We start from the raw sequence: 19,863 nt of genomic DNA, 5'->3' as shown, positions 1-19,863 counted from the left end.
CTTACGCTGCTGAGCAGGTGTCTGGGCACAGGTGGCTGTGTGTCCCAGGGCCTAGTTCTCCTATTCTCGCTCCTGTGATCAGAGGCACTCAAGAACCTTGACTTCGGTTCAGTGCTGTGGAACCTCTAGTCAGTTTCTCAGACTTGAGGAGTAAGACAGGAGGCAACACTTCCTATTAGTGGTAACATCAATTTGGTGCAGGATAATTAAATTAAAAATTGATGTTTCTGGAGTTCCTTGGTGGCTCAGTGGGTTAAGGATCCAGCATTGTCACTGCTGCTACGCAGGTCACTGCTCTGGTGTGGGTTCAATCCCTGGCCCGAGAGTGTCCACATGCCATGGGTGAAGCCCAAAAGAAAAAAAAAAAATTTATGTATTGTACAACACAGGGGATGCAGCCAAATTTTGTCATAACTGTAAATAGAATATAACTTTTAACAATTGTATAAAGGGAGTTCCTGTTGTGGCACAGCAGACACGAATCTAACTCATATCCATGAGGATGCGGGTTCGATCCCTGGCCTCGCTCAGTGGGTTAAGGATCTGGCTTTGCCGAGAGCTGTGGTGTAGGTTGCAGACACAGTTGGGATCCCACGTTGCTGTGGCTGTGGTGTAGCTCTGATTGGACCCATAGCCTGGGAACTTCCATATGCCGCAGGTGTCGCCCTGGAAAAGCAAAAAAGAAAAACCAAAAAACATTGTATAAAAATCAGAAATTTTTAAAAATCGATTTTCTTTCTGAGTCTGAAGCATTTTGGAAAAGCATCTTAATCATAATTTCGTTTCTGTCACTTGACTATCTGGAAATACACTCTGGAGATGCGCCAACACATCTTTCAAGGGTCAGTGAACTACTGCTTGTACATCCTTTGGCCTCTAGAAGGATGGTGCATGACCTTCTGAGCAAATGAGCAGAAGCAGACGTCAGGGGAAGGCTTGGTGACCAGACCTCCTCCCTGAAAAATAAGAAATACAGACACCTATCTCATAGGATGGCTTCTTCCCAGTTGTACTGAGATGTAATTGACACACACACAACACCGTGGAAGTTTAAGGTGTACAGCATAATGACTCAACTCACACATCTCGTGAAATGACCACAGTAAGCGTAGTAAACATCCATCACCTCTTATAGATACAAACAAAAATCATGGTGTTGACTGAGCTCGAAGTGGCGCTCTGTACCGAAAATGGCAAAGCACTAGATATAAGACAAGCATTATTTTTTTGATTGGTGCTTGAGAATGAGAAACTATTGCTCAGGCTTTTAGTGTTCATGGTTCCCTTTAGTGGTGTATCACACACTATATGTTTGGTAGCGTATTACACGGTATGTAGTTAGTAGGCTAGATAGACACACTGCATTTGGGTGTAACGACTGCTCACAGTTGCCCTCCAGCATGTGTTACATGGTATATACTTAGGCAAAGGCTATGGCATCACCTAAGCCAGAACCCTAATATGTATACCTTAGGTGTGCGTACTGTTATCAGGAGAATTAGATATTTGGATCTAATAGCAAGGAAACCTCACAAATAATCAAAGTCAAAAGCAGATTATCAAGAGCTAATTTGCGAAAATCTTAATTTTTTTTTTTTTTTGGCTGTGCCCGCAGCATGCAGGCACAAGGATCAAACCTGCACCACAGCAGTAACACCAGATCCTCAACCCATGGAGCCTCCAGGGAACTCCAGGAACTCCTTAAATGTACTTTTTTGAAGAATGAAAGAACTGTCTTTTTCAACTGCAGAATGTGCTTTTTTTTTTTTATGTGAGGAAGAGTTAACTTGGACGTTACAAAGATAGCCAAGGAGTTCCCTGGTGGCTCAGTGGGTAAGGATCCAGCATTGTCACTCCTGTGGTAAGGGTTCCATCTCTGGCCCTAGAACTTCTGCACACTGCAGATGAGGCCAAAAAAATGAATAAATAAAAAAAAATAGGGAGTTCCCATTGTGGCTCAGTGGGTTAAGAATGCAACATAGCGTCTGTGAGGACGTGGGCTCGATCCCTGTCCTCCCTCAGCAGGTTAAGGATCCGGTGTTGCCGCAAGCTGCAGTGTAGGTCCCAGACTTGGCTGGGATCCGGCATTTCCATGGCTGTGGTGTAGGCTGGCAGCTGCACCTCCAATTTGACCCCTAGCCTGGGAATTTCCACAGGCAGCAGGTGCAGCTGTAAAAAGTAAAAAATAAAAATTAAATAATAAAAAGCCAAGAAGTACAGATTGTTATTCACATAATCACTTCTAAGTGCCAAACAAACAAAAACAACAAAAGACACGACTTCGGCTAATGATGACATCAAAGTGCCGAGGATTGCTTCCCGATGATGATAATTATTTTCTGACTCTTATTTTCTTCTCTGTCTCTGCACACACCAATTTGTGTTTCTTTCCTCCTTCTCTCCCATCTTTTCCTCCCGTCTTTCTCTCTCCCTTCCTATCCATCCATCCATCCACCCACCCGGCCATCCATCTGTCCACCAGTCCGCCCACCATTTTCACAGAGTCAGCGAGTCAGCTTTAGGTTGGAAATAGGACCAGGTACAAAGCATCACCCAATTCTCCTTTAGGTATCATAGTCCGGTCTTCGGTGTGGTTAGGCTTCCCGAGTTTCGTGGACCACATCTCCGACGTGAATGGCACAGACGTGTGGCCGGCTGCCTTCTGCGTGGGGACTGCAGTGAGTGTGCCTCCCTGGGTCTCATGTCCCCTCCCCTCTGCTCCTGTTAGTCTGTGTCCTCATTGTGCTCCCAACCCTCCTTCGTAGAAATGCATAAGCTCAGAGACACTGCTGTGCTCCCTCGGAGCAGGAACCCTGAGGCAAGCTGGGGGCGGGGCGGCGGGGGGCGGGGGGAGTCTCTGACGCACCTTCAAGTTTGAGAGCCTCTGCGCTACTGTGTTTACCCCCCCACCCCCAATCCTTAAACACACACAACATCATTACCTTAGATGGAGCCCCCTGTGACGCAGTGGGATCTCTGGTGTCCTGGGAGCACTGGGACGCAGGTTCAATCCCCGGCCCCGGCACAGTAGGTTAAGGATCCGGCATTGTCGCTGCTGCGGCTGGGATCTGATCCCTGTCACGGGAACTCCACATGCCGCGGGTCCGCCAAAAAAGAAGAAGGGGAAAAAAAAAAAAAAAAAGCTGGCCAAAGAAAAAAGCAGTTATTGACTGGCTGTATGCTTAAGGAAGTATATACTTAAATATATCTCCGTGTGTGTGCATAGTGCTGTGTCCACCAAGATAACGACCTCCAAAGGGCACGGAGGCTGCCCCTCGATCTGCGGCAGAATGTCAGCTCCCCTCGGTTGCCTCCGGCTGGAGCGTGGGTCTTAGTATAGCGCCGGTGCCCGTCTAATGTGCGCCCCCCGCCTTCCCCTTCTGCTGAGAGGGCCCTTCCCGCCCACCCTCCTTGGTTCTCCGCAAAAGAGCGTCTGGTTCAAAGGCCCCTTGGTCGCTCCTGCCCGGCCAAGCGGCACATCTGAGCCCTTTATCTCCGGGCCTACAAGGGCAGCGCCAGGCAGGGCTCGCTGGACCAGACTGGGCACAAAGGCGCACGCCCCGCCGGGGCCGCCTCCCGGCCTCGGTTTCCAAAACGGTCCACGTGCGTCCTGAGGGCTTTCACGCGCTGCCTCCTGACGTCAGAGGAAGCGGGCGTGGGCCAGCTCTTTTCGCGGGCCCGGCAGTCTGGAGTCCGCGCCCGGGAGCGTTGATGCCGGCTCTTCCCCGTTACAGACGTGGATCCAGCTGCTCTACAGCGCCTGCTTCTGGTGGCTGTTTTGCTATGCAGTCGACGCCTACCTGGTGATCCGGAGATCTGCGGGACTGAGGTACGCAGAGCAAGCAGCCGGCCTCCTGCCCTGCCTGGTTTCCCCAGGGCGGGTTGGAGAGAGCTGAGCGCTCCAGGGGGTCTTGTTTGCCATTGGCAGACACGGCTGATCAGAACCTTTGAAGGCAGGATCAAAATGTTGAGCATTTTAAAATCCCGGAAAGAGGAGTTCCCATCGTGGCTCCGCAGGTTAAGAACCCGACTCATATCTATGAGGATGCACGTTTGATCCCTGCCCCCCCCGCCAGTGGGTGAAGGATCTAGGTCGCTGTGGCTGTGGTGTAGGCCTGCAGCTCCAGTTTAACCCCAGCCGGAGAATTTCCACATGCTGCTGGTGCAGCCCTAAAAAGAAAAAATTAAAACATAAAAAAAATAAAAGCCTGTTAACAGGTACTTCCATAAATTAAATATTTGGAACTAGACAAATCCTAAAAAAGAATTGGCATGAATATAAAAGATTTTGATGGTATTTAAAAGTTTAGGGAAAAAAAAAATCCTTAGACACATGTATGGATACGTCATGCTAAACACGGAGCCCAAGAATGCTGGAGCCGCCTGGCAGGAATGCAGGAAGGTTAGTGCCTCGACCCTGGTGGGTTCAAATTCCAGCCGTGTCACTCACTAGCTGTGTGACTGTTGGCATGGTGCTAAACCTCTCTGAACCTGTGTTTTCTCAGCCGTAAAACAGTACCCACCTCATGGAGACCCTGGGAGAAGTGAACATGACAGGCATTTGGTAACCGGGTGCTGGGGTTGTATCCGGGATGTGCCTGTGTGTGAATGAGCAGAGACACATGGAACCTCAGTTCCAAAGAGAATTGGGAGGGCAGGGTCTGTGTCTCAGTGGCCAAGGAGGCATTTGAACCCACCAAGTTCGTGGCGGGGGTCCCCTCTGCATGGAGCCCTTGCTTTTTTTTTTTTTAATAGCTTTATAAAATTTACCTGTTTAAATATATAAAATCAATTTTTTAGCATATTCACAGAATTATGCAACCATCACCACTTTGTGTGTGTGTGTGTTGTTTCAACATTCTTTGGTTCCATGCCATTTTATTCTTCCCCCAAATTCCTGTTGATTGCCAATCTTCCCTTCCCCGCCTGGCAACTTCACATCTGTCTGTCTCTAGATTTGTCCTGTAAATGGAATCATACACTATGTGGCCTTTCATATCTGGCGGCTTAAACTCAGGCTTCTATAGCCAAGGTTTATCCACACTGGAGTTCCCTTCGTGGCTCAGTGGTTAATGAATCTGACTAGGAACCATGAGATTTGGGGTTTGATCCCTGCCCTTGCTCAGTGGGTTAAGGATCTGGCGTTGCCATAAACTATGGTGTAGGTCACAGATGTGGCTCAGATCTGATGTTGCTGCGGCTCTGGCGTAGGCCGGCAGCTACAGCTCCAATGAGACCCCTAGCCTGGGAACCTCCATATGCCGTGGGAACAGCCCTAGAAAAAGGAAAAAAAAAAAAAAAGTTTTATCCACATTGTAGCATGAATCAGTACTTCATTCCTGTTCACTGCTGAATAGTATTCCATTGTTTCATTATCCACATTTTATCCATGTATCAGTCAATGGACTTTTAGGTTGTTTCCCATTGTCTTGACTCTGAGGAATAATGCTACAATGAACATTTGCTTACAGGTGTTTGTGTGGACTTAGGTTTTCACTGTATACTTTTGGGGGTACACCTCAGAGTGGAATTCCTGGGTCACTGAGTAACTCTGTATAACCTTGAAAGCCACGGCTGAGCTGTTTTCCAAAAAGGCTGAAACATTTTACATTTGCACCAACACTGTACGATGATGGTTCCAATTTTTTCAGGTCCTTGCTAACAACCTGTTATTTTCTGTGTGTGGTTTGGTTTTTGAGATGTTAGCCATGTTGGAAGTGGTATCTCACTGTGGTTTTGATTTCTCTGATGGCGAATGATGGGGGGCATCTTCTCACGGGCTTATTGGCCATTTATATACCTGCTTTGGAGAAATAACTCCTTGAGTCCTTTGCCCAGTTTTTAATTGGCCCGATTGTCTTTTTATTGTTGAGTTATTAGGTGTTCTTTATGCATCCACGACACAAATACCTCATTGGGTGTATGATTTAGAGATATTTTCTCCCATTTAATAGGGTATCTTTCCATTTATTTGATGGTATCTTTGAAGCTTAACAGTTTTTGATTTTTATAAAATCTGATTTTTCTATTTTTTTCTCTTATTTCTTGTGCTTTTGCTGTCATCTGAGAAACCACTGCCTAACCTGAAGTCACAAAGATGTATACCTCTGTTTTCTTCTAAGAGTTTTCCAGTTGGAATACTTTTATTTAGAGTTCAGAGCTGTGAATTAATTTTTGCGTGTAGGGAGCATCAAGTCCACTTTTATTCTTTGGTAGGTGGACATGCAGTTGTTCCAGCACCGTTTGTTGGATACGTTCCCTTTTATTTTTTTAATTAAAAAAATTTTTTTTTGTCCTTTTAGGACTGCACCTGTGGCATATGGAGGTTCCCAGGCTAGGGGTTGAATCGGGGCTGTAGCCACCAGCCTACGCCAGAGCTACAGCAACACGGGATCCGAGCCGCGTCTGCGACCTACACCACAGCTCATGACAACGCCGGATCCTTAAGCCACTGAGCAAGGCCAGGGATCGAACCCGCGACCCCATGGTTCCTAGTCGGATTCATTAACCACTGAACCATGACGGGAACTCCGGATACGTTCCCTTTTAAAACCAATATCAGCAAGCAAATAAAGATCATATTCAGGCTACAGAATACACTGGGCAATCTTAGGGAATCAGCACTCTAAAATTGTTGCTATACCTTATGGATATCACATCGTCATTCACTTTGTCTCTCTGGCCTGAAATTGAATGCTTATTTCATTTTCGTGTTTGTTCCTTCTACCTTTAAACCTTAGTTCCTGAGCTCTTACACATTTGTACAAAACCTAGGTATACTTGGTTGTGAAAATTCTCTAGAAAAGTTAGTCAAGGTCAAAGGCAGCCAGTGAGGTGTATCGGTAAGAATTAGTTTGGGCTACAGAAAAAAGCAGAAAGTAATAGGGACTTAAGATAGGAATTTGTCCCTGAAGCGAGGTATACATATGAGCTCCTGTCTGATGCCTCCTTCACTCGCTTTTGGAAGGATAACCCAGTTAGAGGTCTCACAGACTACCGGTTAGTTTGTGGAGATAAAAGGAAGCTTGGATTATCACCCTCGTCCCTTGGTAGCCATGCCTCTGTTATTGGATTTTTTCTATTAAATTCCCAAACAGTATTGTCCACTATAATGATCCCATATTGATCAGGGTGTTGGCTTAGTTCCAAAAGCCAAAACCACTTTCAGAAAACAGAAATGGGCAACAATTTCTTATCATGTCGTTTCCCAAAGATATACTGTGTATCTCAGTGACACACGCATAGCTGCCCTAAGAGCGTGTGTGGCCAGCAAGCAGCCAGCATGGTCACCCTTACCTGTGAAGACCCACACACCCAGGCTTTCCACTGTGATGGCCTGGCACAAACTTGCCCGTGTGCCCAAAACACCAGGGATCGAAGAGGAATTTCAGAAGAGGTTATCACATTCAGCTGGGTCCATAAAGATCTTCCACAAGTCTCAGTAAATATCTATCTGCTGGAACACCTCGCGGCTCTCTGGAGAGATTATTGTCGATGGTTGAGTAGAAACAGACTTTTGCCTGTAGGCTACATCCATGGGTCCAAACTGCAGAATAAATTTAATGCCTATTCCTCTAAAAAGCAAACAAAAAGAGCTTTGGAGCGCTGAAAGGAACCTAGAACAGTATGTTTCCTGCTGTGATTGAAGGAGGCAGGTTGCATCTCTACCTATGGGGGACTGGAGTTGGACAGCTCTTTGGACCTGGAGGACAGACAGAGCCCTGAGAAGCCAGGACAGGCAATCAGGAAGCTCTCCTGAGACCTGGGGCAGCATCTGGAATTCATCTTGGAGCTCAGCGTTGGCACAGGCAGGAGGCTGGGGATGTGCGGAGACTGCAGGCTGCCAGGCTTCCAAGGACCTGCCCATCAAACAGGAGGCGAAGGTCCAGGAATGCCAATCACCCAGAGGCGTCCCAAGGATAAGAGCCAGGGCAGTGAAGCGGGCTCTCCCACCAGAAAGGAGCAGGCCTACAGCGGAGACAGCAGATGTGCTCTGTAGCCGTGGAGACGCTGCCCGCACTCATCCCTGCCAGCGGCCGTGCCTCCCCCAGCGAGGGCTGGGTTTAGAGCTGACCTGAGAGTGTGGGTCCTGTAAGGAGCTTCTGCAGCCCCTCTTTGTTTCCATAGCTGAGGGTGGAGTGGATTCTGTAGGTGGCAACGAAGCGCCTGCAGCTGGCGGGGAAGGGTCCCGAGGAATTCCTGGGCAGGGGGCCAGACCTCGCGGGTGTGGCTCCATTAAATCCACATCATCTGCTAGATCCTCCCAGCCTTTGGCCGTTTCCTTTGGTGCAGGAGAATTTTCCCTATGAAAAATCATTAAGTCAGTTTAAAAACAAAATATTCACTGTAGTCTGGCTCCAGGTGGGGGACAGACAGGTTTTAACACTAACGAAAGGCGCCTGAGATCCCGGGAAACGCTCGGAGTCAACGTGGCTGATGCTCCAAGAAAAGGAAGAGGTGAGAGCAGAGGGGGTGGGGAGGACCTTCGCGTGAAACCTCCCTTGGACTCAGAAGAAAGGAGGCGGCGTTGGTGTGGTGTTCGGTTGTGTCAGTCATTGAAGTGGCTGCCGCTTGGGGCACATGGCCCATCTGTCACTTCCTTCCCCTCGAGGCCACTTGCAGCTGGAGAACCGACCACAGGGCTTTGGGGAGCTCAGCACTGGCCTCGCCCCTGCGGCTCCCTCCCACCTCGGAGGACACCACTGGCTCCTCCAGCCCAGGGCTGGGGTCTGGCATGCCGAGATCCCACCCTTCCCCAGCCCAGCCCTGCAGAAGGCTGCTCCTTAGTTTGCTGCGTGTCCTACAAAGCCTCTGGCTTCTGGGCCGGACACTCCCGGATGCGCTGCCAGGCCCGGATGTGCAGGGAAGGGCCGCCGGGAACCAGAGAGAGTGTGGGCGGCACCATGTGGCCTCCCGGGAACCTGGCTGAGAAGGGTCTCCCTCCTCCTGCCTGTCTCTTCCCTCCTGTCTCCTTGTAGAAGGGCGTCCTTTCCCCCAGCCTGATGGCTCCCTTTGTCTACGCAGCTGATCTTCAGAATTAGAATCCTGATGAGTCTGGGGTCACACTGTTGGCCATATGTCTGGCACAGTTTTGAGCACCTCCGAGGGAGCCCTGGGGCCTGTTCCTTCCCATTGCAGAAAAGACACAAACCGAGCAGCGCTGTATTGAAAGAGCCAGATAGGAGCTCCCGCTGTGGTGCAGGAGGTTAAGATCCAACTGCTCCAGCCCCGGTCTCTGTGAAGGCACAGGTCTCTGCAGAGGTGCAGGTTCTATCCCCAGCCTGGCGCAGTGGGTTAAAGGATCCGGTGTTGTCACAGCTGTGGCTCAGCTTCAATCCCTGGCCCGGGAACTTCTATGTGTCATGGGGCCATTAAAAAAAAAAAAATGCCAGATAGCTCTGCACGTGCTCAGGTCGTCTGTGGTCCTGACCCCATCTGCAAGGCTTGCTGCCTCGAGTCTTTCGAGGCATGGGGTGGGGGCTGTGGGGAGCACAGAGGTGGAGGGCAGAGATGGCAGCTAGGACATAAGGGGAACGCTGCAGGGAGTGGGGGTGGGATGGGGAGGGGGGGTAAGCTAGGAAGCCTCCCTGCTCTCCTGGAACATGGAATAACCACCCACTTCTTGGAGAGCTGCTTCTTGGTTTGGGCTGAGTGTTGAGACACTCCTGTGTTAGGTAGGAGCTGACTCTGGGCAGGCTGAGGCTGGGAGCACCATGCTGACAGGGGGAGCCGGGCTCTCAGGAGGACTTGGAGGTGTCCTGTCTCGCTCCCCTTCACTGGAGAGCCTTAGGTCGGGTGAGAGAAGCCAGATGCAAAAGACCACATCATGCATGGGTCCGTTTAGTGAAACGTTGGGAAGAGGCAGATGCATAGAGGCAGAGAGTGGTTGCCAGGCGCCGGGGGGCAGGAGTGATGGGGTAGGACGGCTTCCTGGTCTGGACTTTCCTTTTGGGCTGATGAGGAACTGCATACAGGTGTGGTTGCACAACGCTGTGCACCTACTGAATGCTTCGGGGTTGTTGACGGCACCTCGGGTGGGGCCGCCCCTGCTCCTTCCTCTCCTAGCACCATCCTGCTGTACCACATGATGGCCTGGGGCTTGGCTGCGCTGCTCTGCGTGGAGGGAGCGTTCATGCTCTACTACCCTTCCATGGCCAGGTAAGCACCCCCCGCCACAAGCCCACTCCCCAACCCCTGCACCCCTGGTGTGTCCTCTTGCAGGAAGTGCTGGCCCTGCCCGCGTGGGCACCTGGTGGGCAGGCTGTGTTCATCCATTGACCACACAGCCTTGCACCTGGAGTTAGTGTCCCAGCCTCTGCCTGTCATGTGCCTGCGGGTGGCCGCCTGGCAGGGTGGATGCAGAGCTGGGGGTGCCTCTCCGCCAATCCACCTGGGTGCCAGGCTCTAGGCGTCCCCTCCAGATTGACGCAGCCTTCCACCGCCCACTCTTTAACCTGTATTCTTCCAACCAGCTTCCTGTGGGGAAGCAGGTGAGGGCAGCATCCTTAGAATGAGGTCGAGATGGCTGGAAGACAAAGGCTTGTGCCTAGAAGAGCCAATTTGAAGCCTCTGCTGGTTGCACTGTTCTCACACCTCCTCTATCCTGTGCTCTTCTGGACACAGATACTGGGACGCATGGCCTCTGAGCGTGTCTTTGGCCTTTCTTCAAGTTTAAAATCCACCAGGGCAACCATCTGTAAAGCTTCAGGTTCCCTCCAAGGATATGTACCCTAATGGTCAAGGGAAAACTGAAAAACGGAGCTCGGACATTGTCTCTTTGTGATCTCAGGGCGGTGTAGACCAGGCATCTGCATAGCACGGCCCTCGGGTCCCACCCGGCCCTCTGCTTGCCTTTGTAAATAAAGTTTTATTGGCACACAGCCGTGCTCACTTGCAAAGGTATCCTCTATGGCTGCTTTCACACATTAGAGGAGTTTTGACAGAGGCTGTGAGGGGTTCTGAAGCACAGACTCTTTACTGTCTGGTCCTTCACAGAACACGTCTGCTGATGGTGGTGTAAACCATTTCTCCCTCTTCTTTTTTGATTTCTTATAGCCTCTCACTGAGGCGTCTCCCTTGGCGTGGCTGGGTGTGGCCTTGTGCACAGAGACCAGCTCCAGGTCTCTGTCATGCTCTCCCCAGAAACCTTAAAAGGACAAATCCAGAATGAGCTGCTCTTACAGGGGAAAGGGCTTATGGGAAAGGGCATTTTTATCACTCACATCCACTGGAGGGGTCCTGGGCGCAAGGCAGCCGTGGCTGCGGGGTCTGCGGTGCCTGTGTCTTCCCTCGGCCGCCCCTGAAGCATCTTCATCCGCCACTGTCTCTGTCTTCATGGCCCGCGAGCCCGCTCCAGGCTCCCACCCTCACTCTTGTCCCGGCCTCCACGTTTGTCTTTCCCTCCTCTGGTTCCCCTAGCTCCCCTCAAGCCCTTCCAGACCAGTGTAGCTTTCACAGTGGAAGAGGAAAGCTTCTGCTAAAAAGAAGGTAGCATTCCAAGGTGGTGGTGGAATCCTTAGGGCAACAAAAGACGGGCACCGCATTGCTTTTGCCTGTTTTTTTATCCCTGCATTTTCTGCCACTTTCCCCCTTCTGGCGCAAGCATTCCTTGCACCGAAAAGCCAGTGCTGGCCTTTTATCCTTCTTCCTCTGGCGGCCACAGGGCTGCTCCCTCCTCTGCTTTTCCACCTCCTCTTGGGTCAGGCGGAGCAACCTACCCTCTGCTTTGGACCCCCCCTCGGCCACTGTCCATGCATTCGGCAACTGACGGTTCCGCCTGGGTAACATACCCGCACCTGCCCCTCGGTGTCCCGTGTGGATGGGTGATTCCCACGGCCCGTCAGTACAAATCCTGGTCCTTCCCCCTGAAAAGAATCGGCGGACATGATTATCCACAAGCGTGAAGACACCTGCCCTGCGCAGTCTGAAGCCCGGGCATTTGGAGTGGATCAAGGGCAGAGCCTGGCTCTTACTTGCGAGGTCAGCCAGGCTTAGCGCGCAGGGCGGGGGAATGAGGGCTCAAAACCTCGCTGTTCACTGAGTGCCTTTGTCTGGCCTGAACTGTGTGGTTTCTGTGAAGAGTCCCAGTGGGGAGCTGAGAGGGGGAAACACCATCCCAGAGTCTGGCCTTTCTTTACCTTTTCCCAGCAGGGAATTTTAAAAGCACCCCCAGGTAGGAGACTGAGCCCCTTCTTCTTCTGCGATGTGTGGCTTGTTTGCAGACACGAGCCACGAGCCAGATTGCCTTCGAGCAGAGTCGGAAGCTCTGTGCAATTCCCTTCTCGCTCCTCCTGCCTCGGCTCCCGGCTAAGGCAGCGTCTGCCAGGCAGAGCTTCGTTTTGTCGAGACTGACTTGGCTTTCCCCCCTCAGGTGTGACAGGGGTCTGGAGCACGCCATCCCCCACTATGTCACCACCTACTTCCCACTGCTGCTCGTCCTCGTGGCCAACCCCATACTGTTTCGCAAGACGGTGACTGCAGGTATATCACAGGCAGGGGCTCCGGGGCCAGGCAGTGGCGGGCGGCCCCCTGGTCTTGGGTTCAGGGATCATCTAGGACCACCGACCTCACACGGCATCTTGCAGAGACAGGAGCAGAGGAGGTCCGGGCGGGGAACGGAGTCGGTTTCCCCCACGAATGGGAGCAGCGCCGTGACGGGCTGTCCGCCTTCTCTGCCAGCATGTGTCAGCTCAAAGTAGGGACCGAGGGACTTCTCCCTTCCGTCCAGTCTCATCCTGAGTCTGCCCTGGCCAGGCCTGGGGTGGCCTTGGAAGCCTGTGGAGGGGAGACGGGAGCTGAAGAGGAAAGGGGAGCCCAGGGGAAGGGACGGATGTGAACCTAGTGGTGGTGGGCACCCCCCCCCCCCGCAACCTTGATGTGTGGGGCTGTGTCTTTTCCCCGTGGGGCAGGAAACAGGAAGGAGAGCACGGGAAATGAGTCAGATGCAGGGGTACTAACTGGATAAGCGGGATGTCGTGAGTCAGCAGAAGGTACTAGAAAGACCTCTGGGCCCAGGCAGGGACCGGCATTCCAACCCCCACCCCATCCTCAAGGAAGCGTGACCTGGGGCAGGTCTCCAGGGACCTGGGGCTGTGTGTGGCTCCCTCAAGGCACAATAAGGAAACCCACCTTCACAGAAAGGCTGAGGGCAGGACTTTAAAACAAGTCAAGTCCCCCCCACTAGGAAGAGGCAATGGCTGTGGCTCTCTGGGTCACGTTTTTCCTATCTTCATTTAAAACTAGTACATTAAATATAGCCCCCGCCCCAACAAAATTGCATTAAAAATAATGATTCCATTATATCAAGCAGGTGAACATGACTTCTACAAAAAGGACTAGAAAGAAAGACACTAAGATGCTAAGAGTGGTTGTCTCTGAGTGGACCCTGGGTCATTAATTCTCTTCTAAACTTTAATTAAATTAATTATTTAGTTTTCATTATTTTCGGGCCACGCCCGTGGCATAGAGGTTCCCAGGCTAGGTATCAAATCGGAGCTACAACTGCTGGCCTATGCCACAGCCACAGCAACGCCGGATCCTCAACCCACTGAGTGAGGCAGGGATCAAACCCACATCCTCATGGATACTCGTTGATTTGTTACCGCTGAGCCACAACAGGAACTCCTAAACTTTTAAGTTATTTATGTATTTATTATTTTTTTGGTCACAACCACTGCCTGCAGCAATTCCTAGGCCAGAGATCAAAGCCACACCCCAGCAATGACCTAAGCTGGATCTTTAACCCACCGTACCACCAAGAAACTCCTAAACTTTTTTATATTTTCCAAGTTGTCTACAAGGAAATGTGTTAAATCCCTCCTCATTCGAAAAGGGTGAGTGTGCATTTTTCTAATAAAAAATATAAATCATTGAAAATAGAGTTCCTGGGGCGTTCCTGTCATGGCGCAGTGGAAACGAACCCGACTAGGAACCATGAGGTTGTGGGTTCCATCCCTGGCCTCACTCGGTGGGTTAAGGATCCGGCGTTGCCGTGAGCCGTGGTGTAGGTCACAGACACGGCTCAGACTGGTGTTACTGTGGCTGTGGTGTAGGCCGGCAGCCGCAGTTCCGATTTTCCAATTGGACACCTAGCCTGGGAACTTCCATATGCCACAGGTGCCACCCTAAAAGGATGAAAAGACAAAAAAAAAGAAAAAAGAAAGAAAGAAAATAGAGTTCCTGAACTAGGAAAGCGCAGCCACAATCCGGAGCTTAATTAATAGCACGGGACCAATGTGGATTTCTTCCTGGTGACTGCGGTGACCAGGGCAGGGTGGGGGGGTGTAAGATGGTACCTTTGGGGGAAGCTGGGTCTAGGCGTCCGGGAACTGATCTTTGCAGATCTTATGTAAATCTCAAATTATTTCAAGGCAAATGTTTAAAAACCAATACATTCTCTGGTGTCCATGAGAACCGCATGGTGGCAGCTGTGAGGACAACAGGGCCGGGTCCTGCTGGCTTTGTGTGCCTCTGGCTTTGGTTACAGGCTCCCATCTGCTCTGCTGCTCTTTCCCTGGTGGTGGGGGGGAGCTGCTGGTCTTCGCTTCAGATGGACAGACCCGGAAGTGGGGGCGGTGGGGGAGGGGAGGGAGCATCTCCACTGGACGTAAATAATGGAATAAATAGTTACACACGGTTCTCCTCTCGTCTTCGCAGTGGCCTCTTTACTAAAAGGAAGACAAGGAGTTTACACAGAGAACGAGAGGCGGATGGGAGCTGTGATCAAGACCCGATTTTTCAAAATAATGCTGGTTTTCATTATTTGGTAATATTTCTTCTTCTTTTTCTTTTTAAAAAAACCAAAAAACAAGACACAAAACTGTCCCTGGGAAGGGATGTGCAAACCACATGTCACTGGCTTTTCCAAGTGTGACCTGAACGTTCCAAAGGGAAGGGTCTTTAGAAAGGAAATCTTTGAAACTTGTGCCTTTTGAGGAAATGCTCGCGAGGCAGGAAGGCAAGTTCTGCCATCCGTGAACTGCTGGAAAGATACTCAAATCTATTCATATGACGTAAAAAGCTGTTACATCAAAAAGTCCCGAGTTTAGTCTTGATACACCCCCCCTCCCCCGCCCTGCCCCACAACCATATGCATCCGGTGTTTTGTCCCGCTGATCACACTCAAAGTGCTCCCTCGCCGCTTCTCAAGCCACCCATTTGCATCTGGCTTGACCCCAGGATTCCCGCGTCTGGGACACAAGGTCAGGCGCACGTCTTTGGGGTGGTGACGCACAGCTCAGGCCAGCAGGTAGAGAGCGGCTTCCTCTCCTGGGCAACCCTCCATCACAGGTGCTCTCCGAACAGACCTGCAACCAGCACAGAGGAGACTGGAATCAAAAGACCCTTCGCTGCGGTGAAGGGATGCTTTGCCTGACAGGGCATGCCTTTGTGCTGTTAATAATTTATCTGACGGCGAGGAGGTGTGTTTGTACCTTCACTCATGCGAGACATAAATGACCTCCCTCTAAAAATCCCCTGTGCCTACCAATAGCAACCTCAAAAAATTCAGACATAAAACGCCAGGATTTACATTGGTACAACACCGTAAATCGACTACACTTAAAAAAAATGCCAAATCAAAGAACATGCCAAGACTTGTTTTGGCATCCATCTGAACGCTAGCTTTGTTTTCTAAGGGAGAATGCATTCTGGATGATTTGATCTGTGCTGGAACCTCACACCTGCTGTGGTGTTGGGTTCCCCTGGTGGGGGGGAGCTGCTGGTCTTCGCTTCAGATGGTCAGACCCGGAAGTGGGGGGGCATGGGGGAGGGGAGGGAGCATCTCCGACAGCAGGTGGCGCCTCCTTCCTGCTGAAGTGGTCGCCTCTGCAGGACTTCTAGGTCTTGCTAGACATGATGCCTGATGCCCAGCCCTCAAGACGGATTCTGTGGCGTGTTCTCTTTACCCGTGGACCGTTTTCTTTCCAACAGTTGGATGTCAAACATCATCAATGAAAGCCTTTTATTCTATCTTGAAATGCAGCCAGATATCAGTGGAGCCTCTTTGAAACAGGTCCGAATTGCAGCCAAGACCACGTGGTTCATTATGGTAGGTCCATCTTGATTGAAAATCTTATCGGAAAAAACAAACAGAAGAATAAAAACCACTCCCAAGTATGATGTATATGCCACTTAAATATGTAGTTGACGGTGTTCCTGGGGAACCTACATCTGGCCTCCATCCACCAGCTAACTAGTCTCATTCACTGCTGGGATCGTTATTAAGTGGGTATGTCGGACGCTGGTAAAGCCATTTGGCAAGTGTACAAACCTTTTGGGGAAACTTGAAATATCAGCAGATTTATCCTGAAGAAATATTTCTGACTGAAAAAGCCATGGGGAGGAAGATAGTCCTTATAACATTATCTACGATTATAAAGAATTCTAGAAATGCAGATTTTTTTTAAAAAGGGAGTGGTTAAGTAAATTATGATCTTTGATCTTGATGGAATGTTATGTGCATATTAAAAATGACAATTATGGAATGTAGTATTAAGTGAAAAATGCCAGGACCTAAAAATTACCTGATGACTTTTTTCCATGTATGAAAAAATGTTGACTAGCGATACCTAAATGATAATCAGGTGGGAAGACCATGGTAGATTTACCCCAGTGTTTTCATTATATTGCATTTGCAAAACAAAAATCCACACATGAGCTGTTGATGGAGAGGGACATGGTACCCTGCACAGAATTAACTCTCGTGCTGCTTCAGAGTCAGGGGAATGTGGGTGCCTGAAATGCCTCCATCCCTGTGCTGTGGGTCTTTTGTACGGACCCCACGTACGGGGAGGGAGGTCGGCCAGCCTCAGGGTGAGCCTCAGGCGCCGTTGTGAAATCTGATTCCCGTGCGAGTGCAGGTGGCGAGCTCCTGTGTCTTTGCTGGAAAGCTCGGCCAGGCCGGGGTACAGACGGTCCTGTGCAACCCCCTTGCTGCTCCCCTTTTCCTTCCCTGCCACGGTCTGTCTCCTCCAGACCCGCCCCCCCGCCCCCATCTCAAGGCACCTCCAGCCAATATCTGGGCCCAAACCCACCAACCCCCAAGTCCCAGTGAGGCCAGCCCCTAGGGCACGGAGATCCCGGTCCTCCTCCCCCATCCCCCTCTGGCCCCGCCCCTGCCCTCCCCCGCCTCATCCCCCTCGGCTCCTACGGGTCCCCTCTGGCCCCGCCCCTTCCCTCCGCCCCTCCCTCCACCCCGCCCATGTGCTCAGCCCCGCCCTCCCGCCCCGCCCCCTCCCCCTCTGCCCCGCCCTGACCCACCGTCTCTTTGTCCGCCCTCCCAGGGGATCCTGAACCCAGCCCAAGGGTTCCTCTTGTCTCTGGCCTTCTATGGCTGGACAGGCTGCAGCGTGGATTTCCAGTCTCCCCGGAAAGAGATCCAGTGGGACTCCATGACGACCTCGGCCGCCGAGCGGGCCCAGCCGTCCCCGGGGGGCTCCCGCGAGCCCCGGGAAAGCCCTGCCGGCGGGAAGGTGCGGACAGGCGGGCACACGTCCGACGAGGCCTTGAGCTTGCTGTCCGAAGGTAAGGGCCCTCCGCCGGGCAGGCGGCCAGGGCGGGGACCCAGGGCTCCCCGCAAGTCCTTTGTCACACGACGAGGCGGCTGGTGTGGAGGTTTCTGTCCCGACGTCTGTAACCTGCTTTAGGGTGTGAATGGAAAGTTACACTGTTCATCTTGCATCTCATCGTCCACCTGTCCTTTTAATATCACGGTGGGGCCTTTAGTTATTAAGTACCTAGCCTTGTATTGTGTTAGTGCTAACTCGCTCTTCCTTGGGCTGGATGGCATTAAATTTTTTTTTTTTTTTTTTTTTTTTTAATGACTGCACCCGTGGCATATGGAAGTTCCTTGGCCAGGTGTTGCAGCTGTAACACCAGATCCTTTAACCCACTTCACCAGGCTGGGGTTAAACCCATGCCTTTGTAGCAACCAGAGTTGCTGCACTTGGATTCTTAACCCACTGCACCACGGCAGGAATTCCCTGGATGGCATTTTGAATATGACATCAATTGTCACTTCAGAACCATCACTAACATTTGCTGTAAGGCAGGAGACTGGAGGACAGGACCTCTGTAGACTCTAAGTGCTGTTTGGTTTGCCCAGCTCACTCGGGGTGGCATTAAAGATGAAATGCCAGTCGTCCAGTACTGGCTCTTCTAATCTATTCTTTTCATTTCAGGACTTGCACTGTGGTCTTCAAACTCTGTGCTCTTTTCACTAAAAAAAAATTTTTTTTCCTTCTTTTTAGGGCTGCACCTGCGGCATATGGAGGTTCCCAGGCTAGAGGTCCAATTGGAGCTACAGCTGCTGGCCTACACCACAGCCACGGCAACTCGGGGTCTGAGCCACGTCTGCAACCTACACCACAGTTCATGGCAATGCCAGATCCTTTACCCACTGAGTGAGGCCAGGGATCAAACCTGCGTCCTCATGGATACTAGTCAGATTTCTTTCCGCTGAGCCACAATGGGAACTCCTCTGCTCTTTTTAAATTCCTATTCATCTTATTTGGGATTAGGTCCATTAACCCAACTGATGAGGAAGAAGAAAGTATCAGTTCAAGGCCCAAATAATGTTTCTCTAAAGATTATCATTTACTGGACTATTACATATATTTTATATTTATATATTCATGTATATCTTTTTATATATAAATCTATTATATAGATGTTTCATTAAACATACTGTAACCTTGTAATTTATCATGTGCTGTATACTCTGAATTTACTCTTAAAAAAACCTCGTTTATATCCTAATCAAGATGAGTCAGAGAAAGAGTAATAACCAGACCTGTGATCCTTACTCTGAGTTACATCTCAATGTCACTGTTACAGAACTGATTAATAATTTTACCCTCCCTCGTCCACACAGATTTTATCCCCCTCGGTCTTGAGTAAACATTTTGCTGACAGCATTGAGTATCGAGCTTGAAAACTCCTTGCAAGAAGAGAGCACATGTTTGCAGCCCCTCCCCTGGGGGTCAGGGGCTTGGGTTCCCACCAATGCTCCTTGGGGAGGAGGCCACCTCGCCCCTTCTTCTGTCCCTATGAGGCCTTTAAGCCTGTCCCCATTCCCATTTTATTTCACTGGGGCTGGTTAAAACCAGCTTTACCTAGAATGACACACACTGCCGGTGTTACCATGCAGGCCAGATACCATCTGGCACTCATTTCCAACACCCGACCACTGTACCTGGTAAAGACCTAGGAGTTTGTAAGAGCAGTGGGTTTTCTTGGAGTTCCCTGGTGGCTCAGTTGGTTAAGGATCTGACATTGTCACTGCTGTGGCATGGGTTTGATTCCTGCCCAGGAACTTCCACATGAGCCTCGAGTGTGGCCAAAGGACCCCCCAAAGTCAAAAAAAAAAAAAAAACAAAAAACAAACCCAATTGTATATATAGTTTTGGCCACACCTGAGGCCATAGCAGTGACAATGCTAGATCCCTAACCTGCTGAGCCATCAGGAAACTCCAATGTTAAATTGCACATTTTTGAAGGAAAATTGGTAGCAGCTCATGATTCCACAAGGCCTAAGCGTTAAAGAATTCTTGGAGTTCCCATCGTGGCTCAGTGGTAACAAACCCAACTAATACCCATGAGGAAGTGAGTTTGATCCCAGGCCTTGCTCAGTGGATTAAGATCTGGCGTTGCCATGAGCTGTGGTGCAGGTCGCTGACGCAGCTCGGATCCCATGTTGCTGTGGCTGTGGTGTAGGCCAGCAGTTACAGCTCTGATGTGACCCCTAGCCTGGGAACTTGCATATGCTGTGGGTGTGGCCCTGAAAAGACAAAAAAAAAAAAAAAAAGAATTCTTAGTCACGGAAGAGTTGGAATGCTATGTCAAATACGTCCCAAAAGAGCTAGG

General features: G+C 50.5%; 1 protein-coding gene across 2 annotated transcripts in view; it reads left to right on the top strand.

Annotated features, from left to right (window-relative positions):
* LOC146394461 (G protein-coupled receptor 143) overlaps positions 1–19,863 on the top strand; it is a 34,368-nt gene that overhangs the window by 2,417 nt on the left and 12,088 nt on the right. Inside the window, exons 2-8 of one of the 2 annotated variants that reach the window (XM_085007112.1) lie at positions 2,569–2,678; positions 3,735–3,829; positions 10,066–10,158; positions 12,371–12,480; positions 14,656–14,764; positions 15,931–16,048; positions 17,283–17,523. In XM_085007112.1, coding sequence (XP_084863238.1) covers positions 2,569–2,678; positions 3,735–3,829; positions 10,066–10,158; positions 12,371–12,480; positions 14,656–14,764; positions 15,931–16,048; positions 17,283–17,523 — 876 coding nt within the window. Of the gene's footprint in view, positions 1–2,482; positions 2,679–3,734; positions 5,066–6,495; positions 10,159–12,370; positions 12,481–14,655; positions 14,765–15,930; positions 16,049–17,282; positions 17,524–19,863 lie in introns of both variants that reach the window. The other variant, XM_085007113.1, reaches the window with a different exon arrangement.

This window comes from Sus scrofa, chromosome X, assembly GCF_054392235.1.
Source record: "Sus scrofa isolate SSC_HxYL_T2T_F1_AM1 chromosome X, Sscrofa_HxYL_maternal_Yorkshire_Landrace_v2.0, whole genome shotgun sequence".
In the NCBI taxonomy this organism is placed as follows: Eukaryota; Metazoa; Chordata; class Mammalia; order Artiodactyla; family Suidae; genus Sus; species Sus scrofa.
The sequence above is the reverse complement of the archived record's forward strand: the minus strand, read 5'-3'. Positions and strand labels throughout refer to the sequence as shown.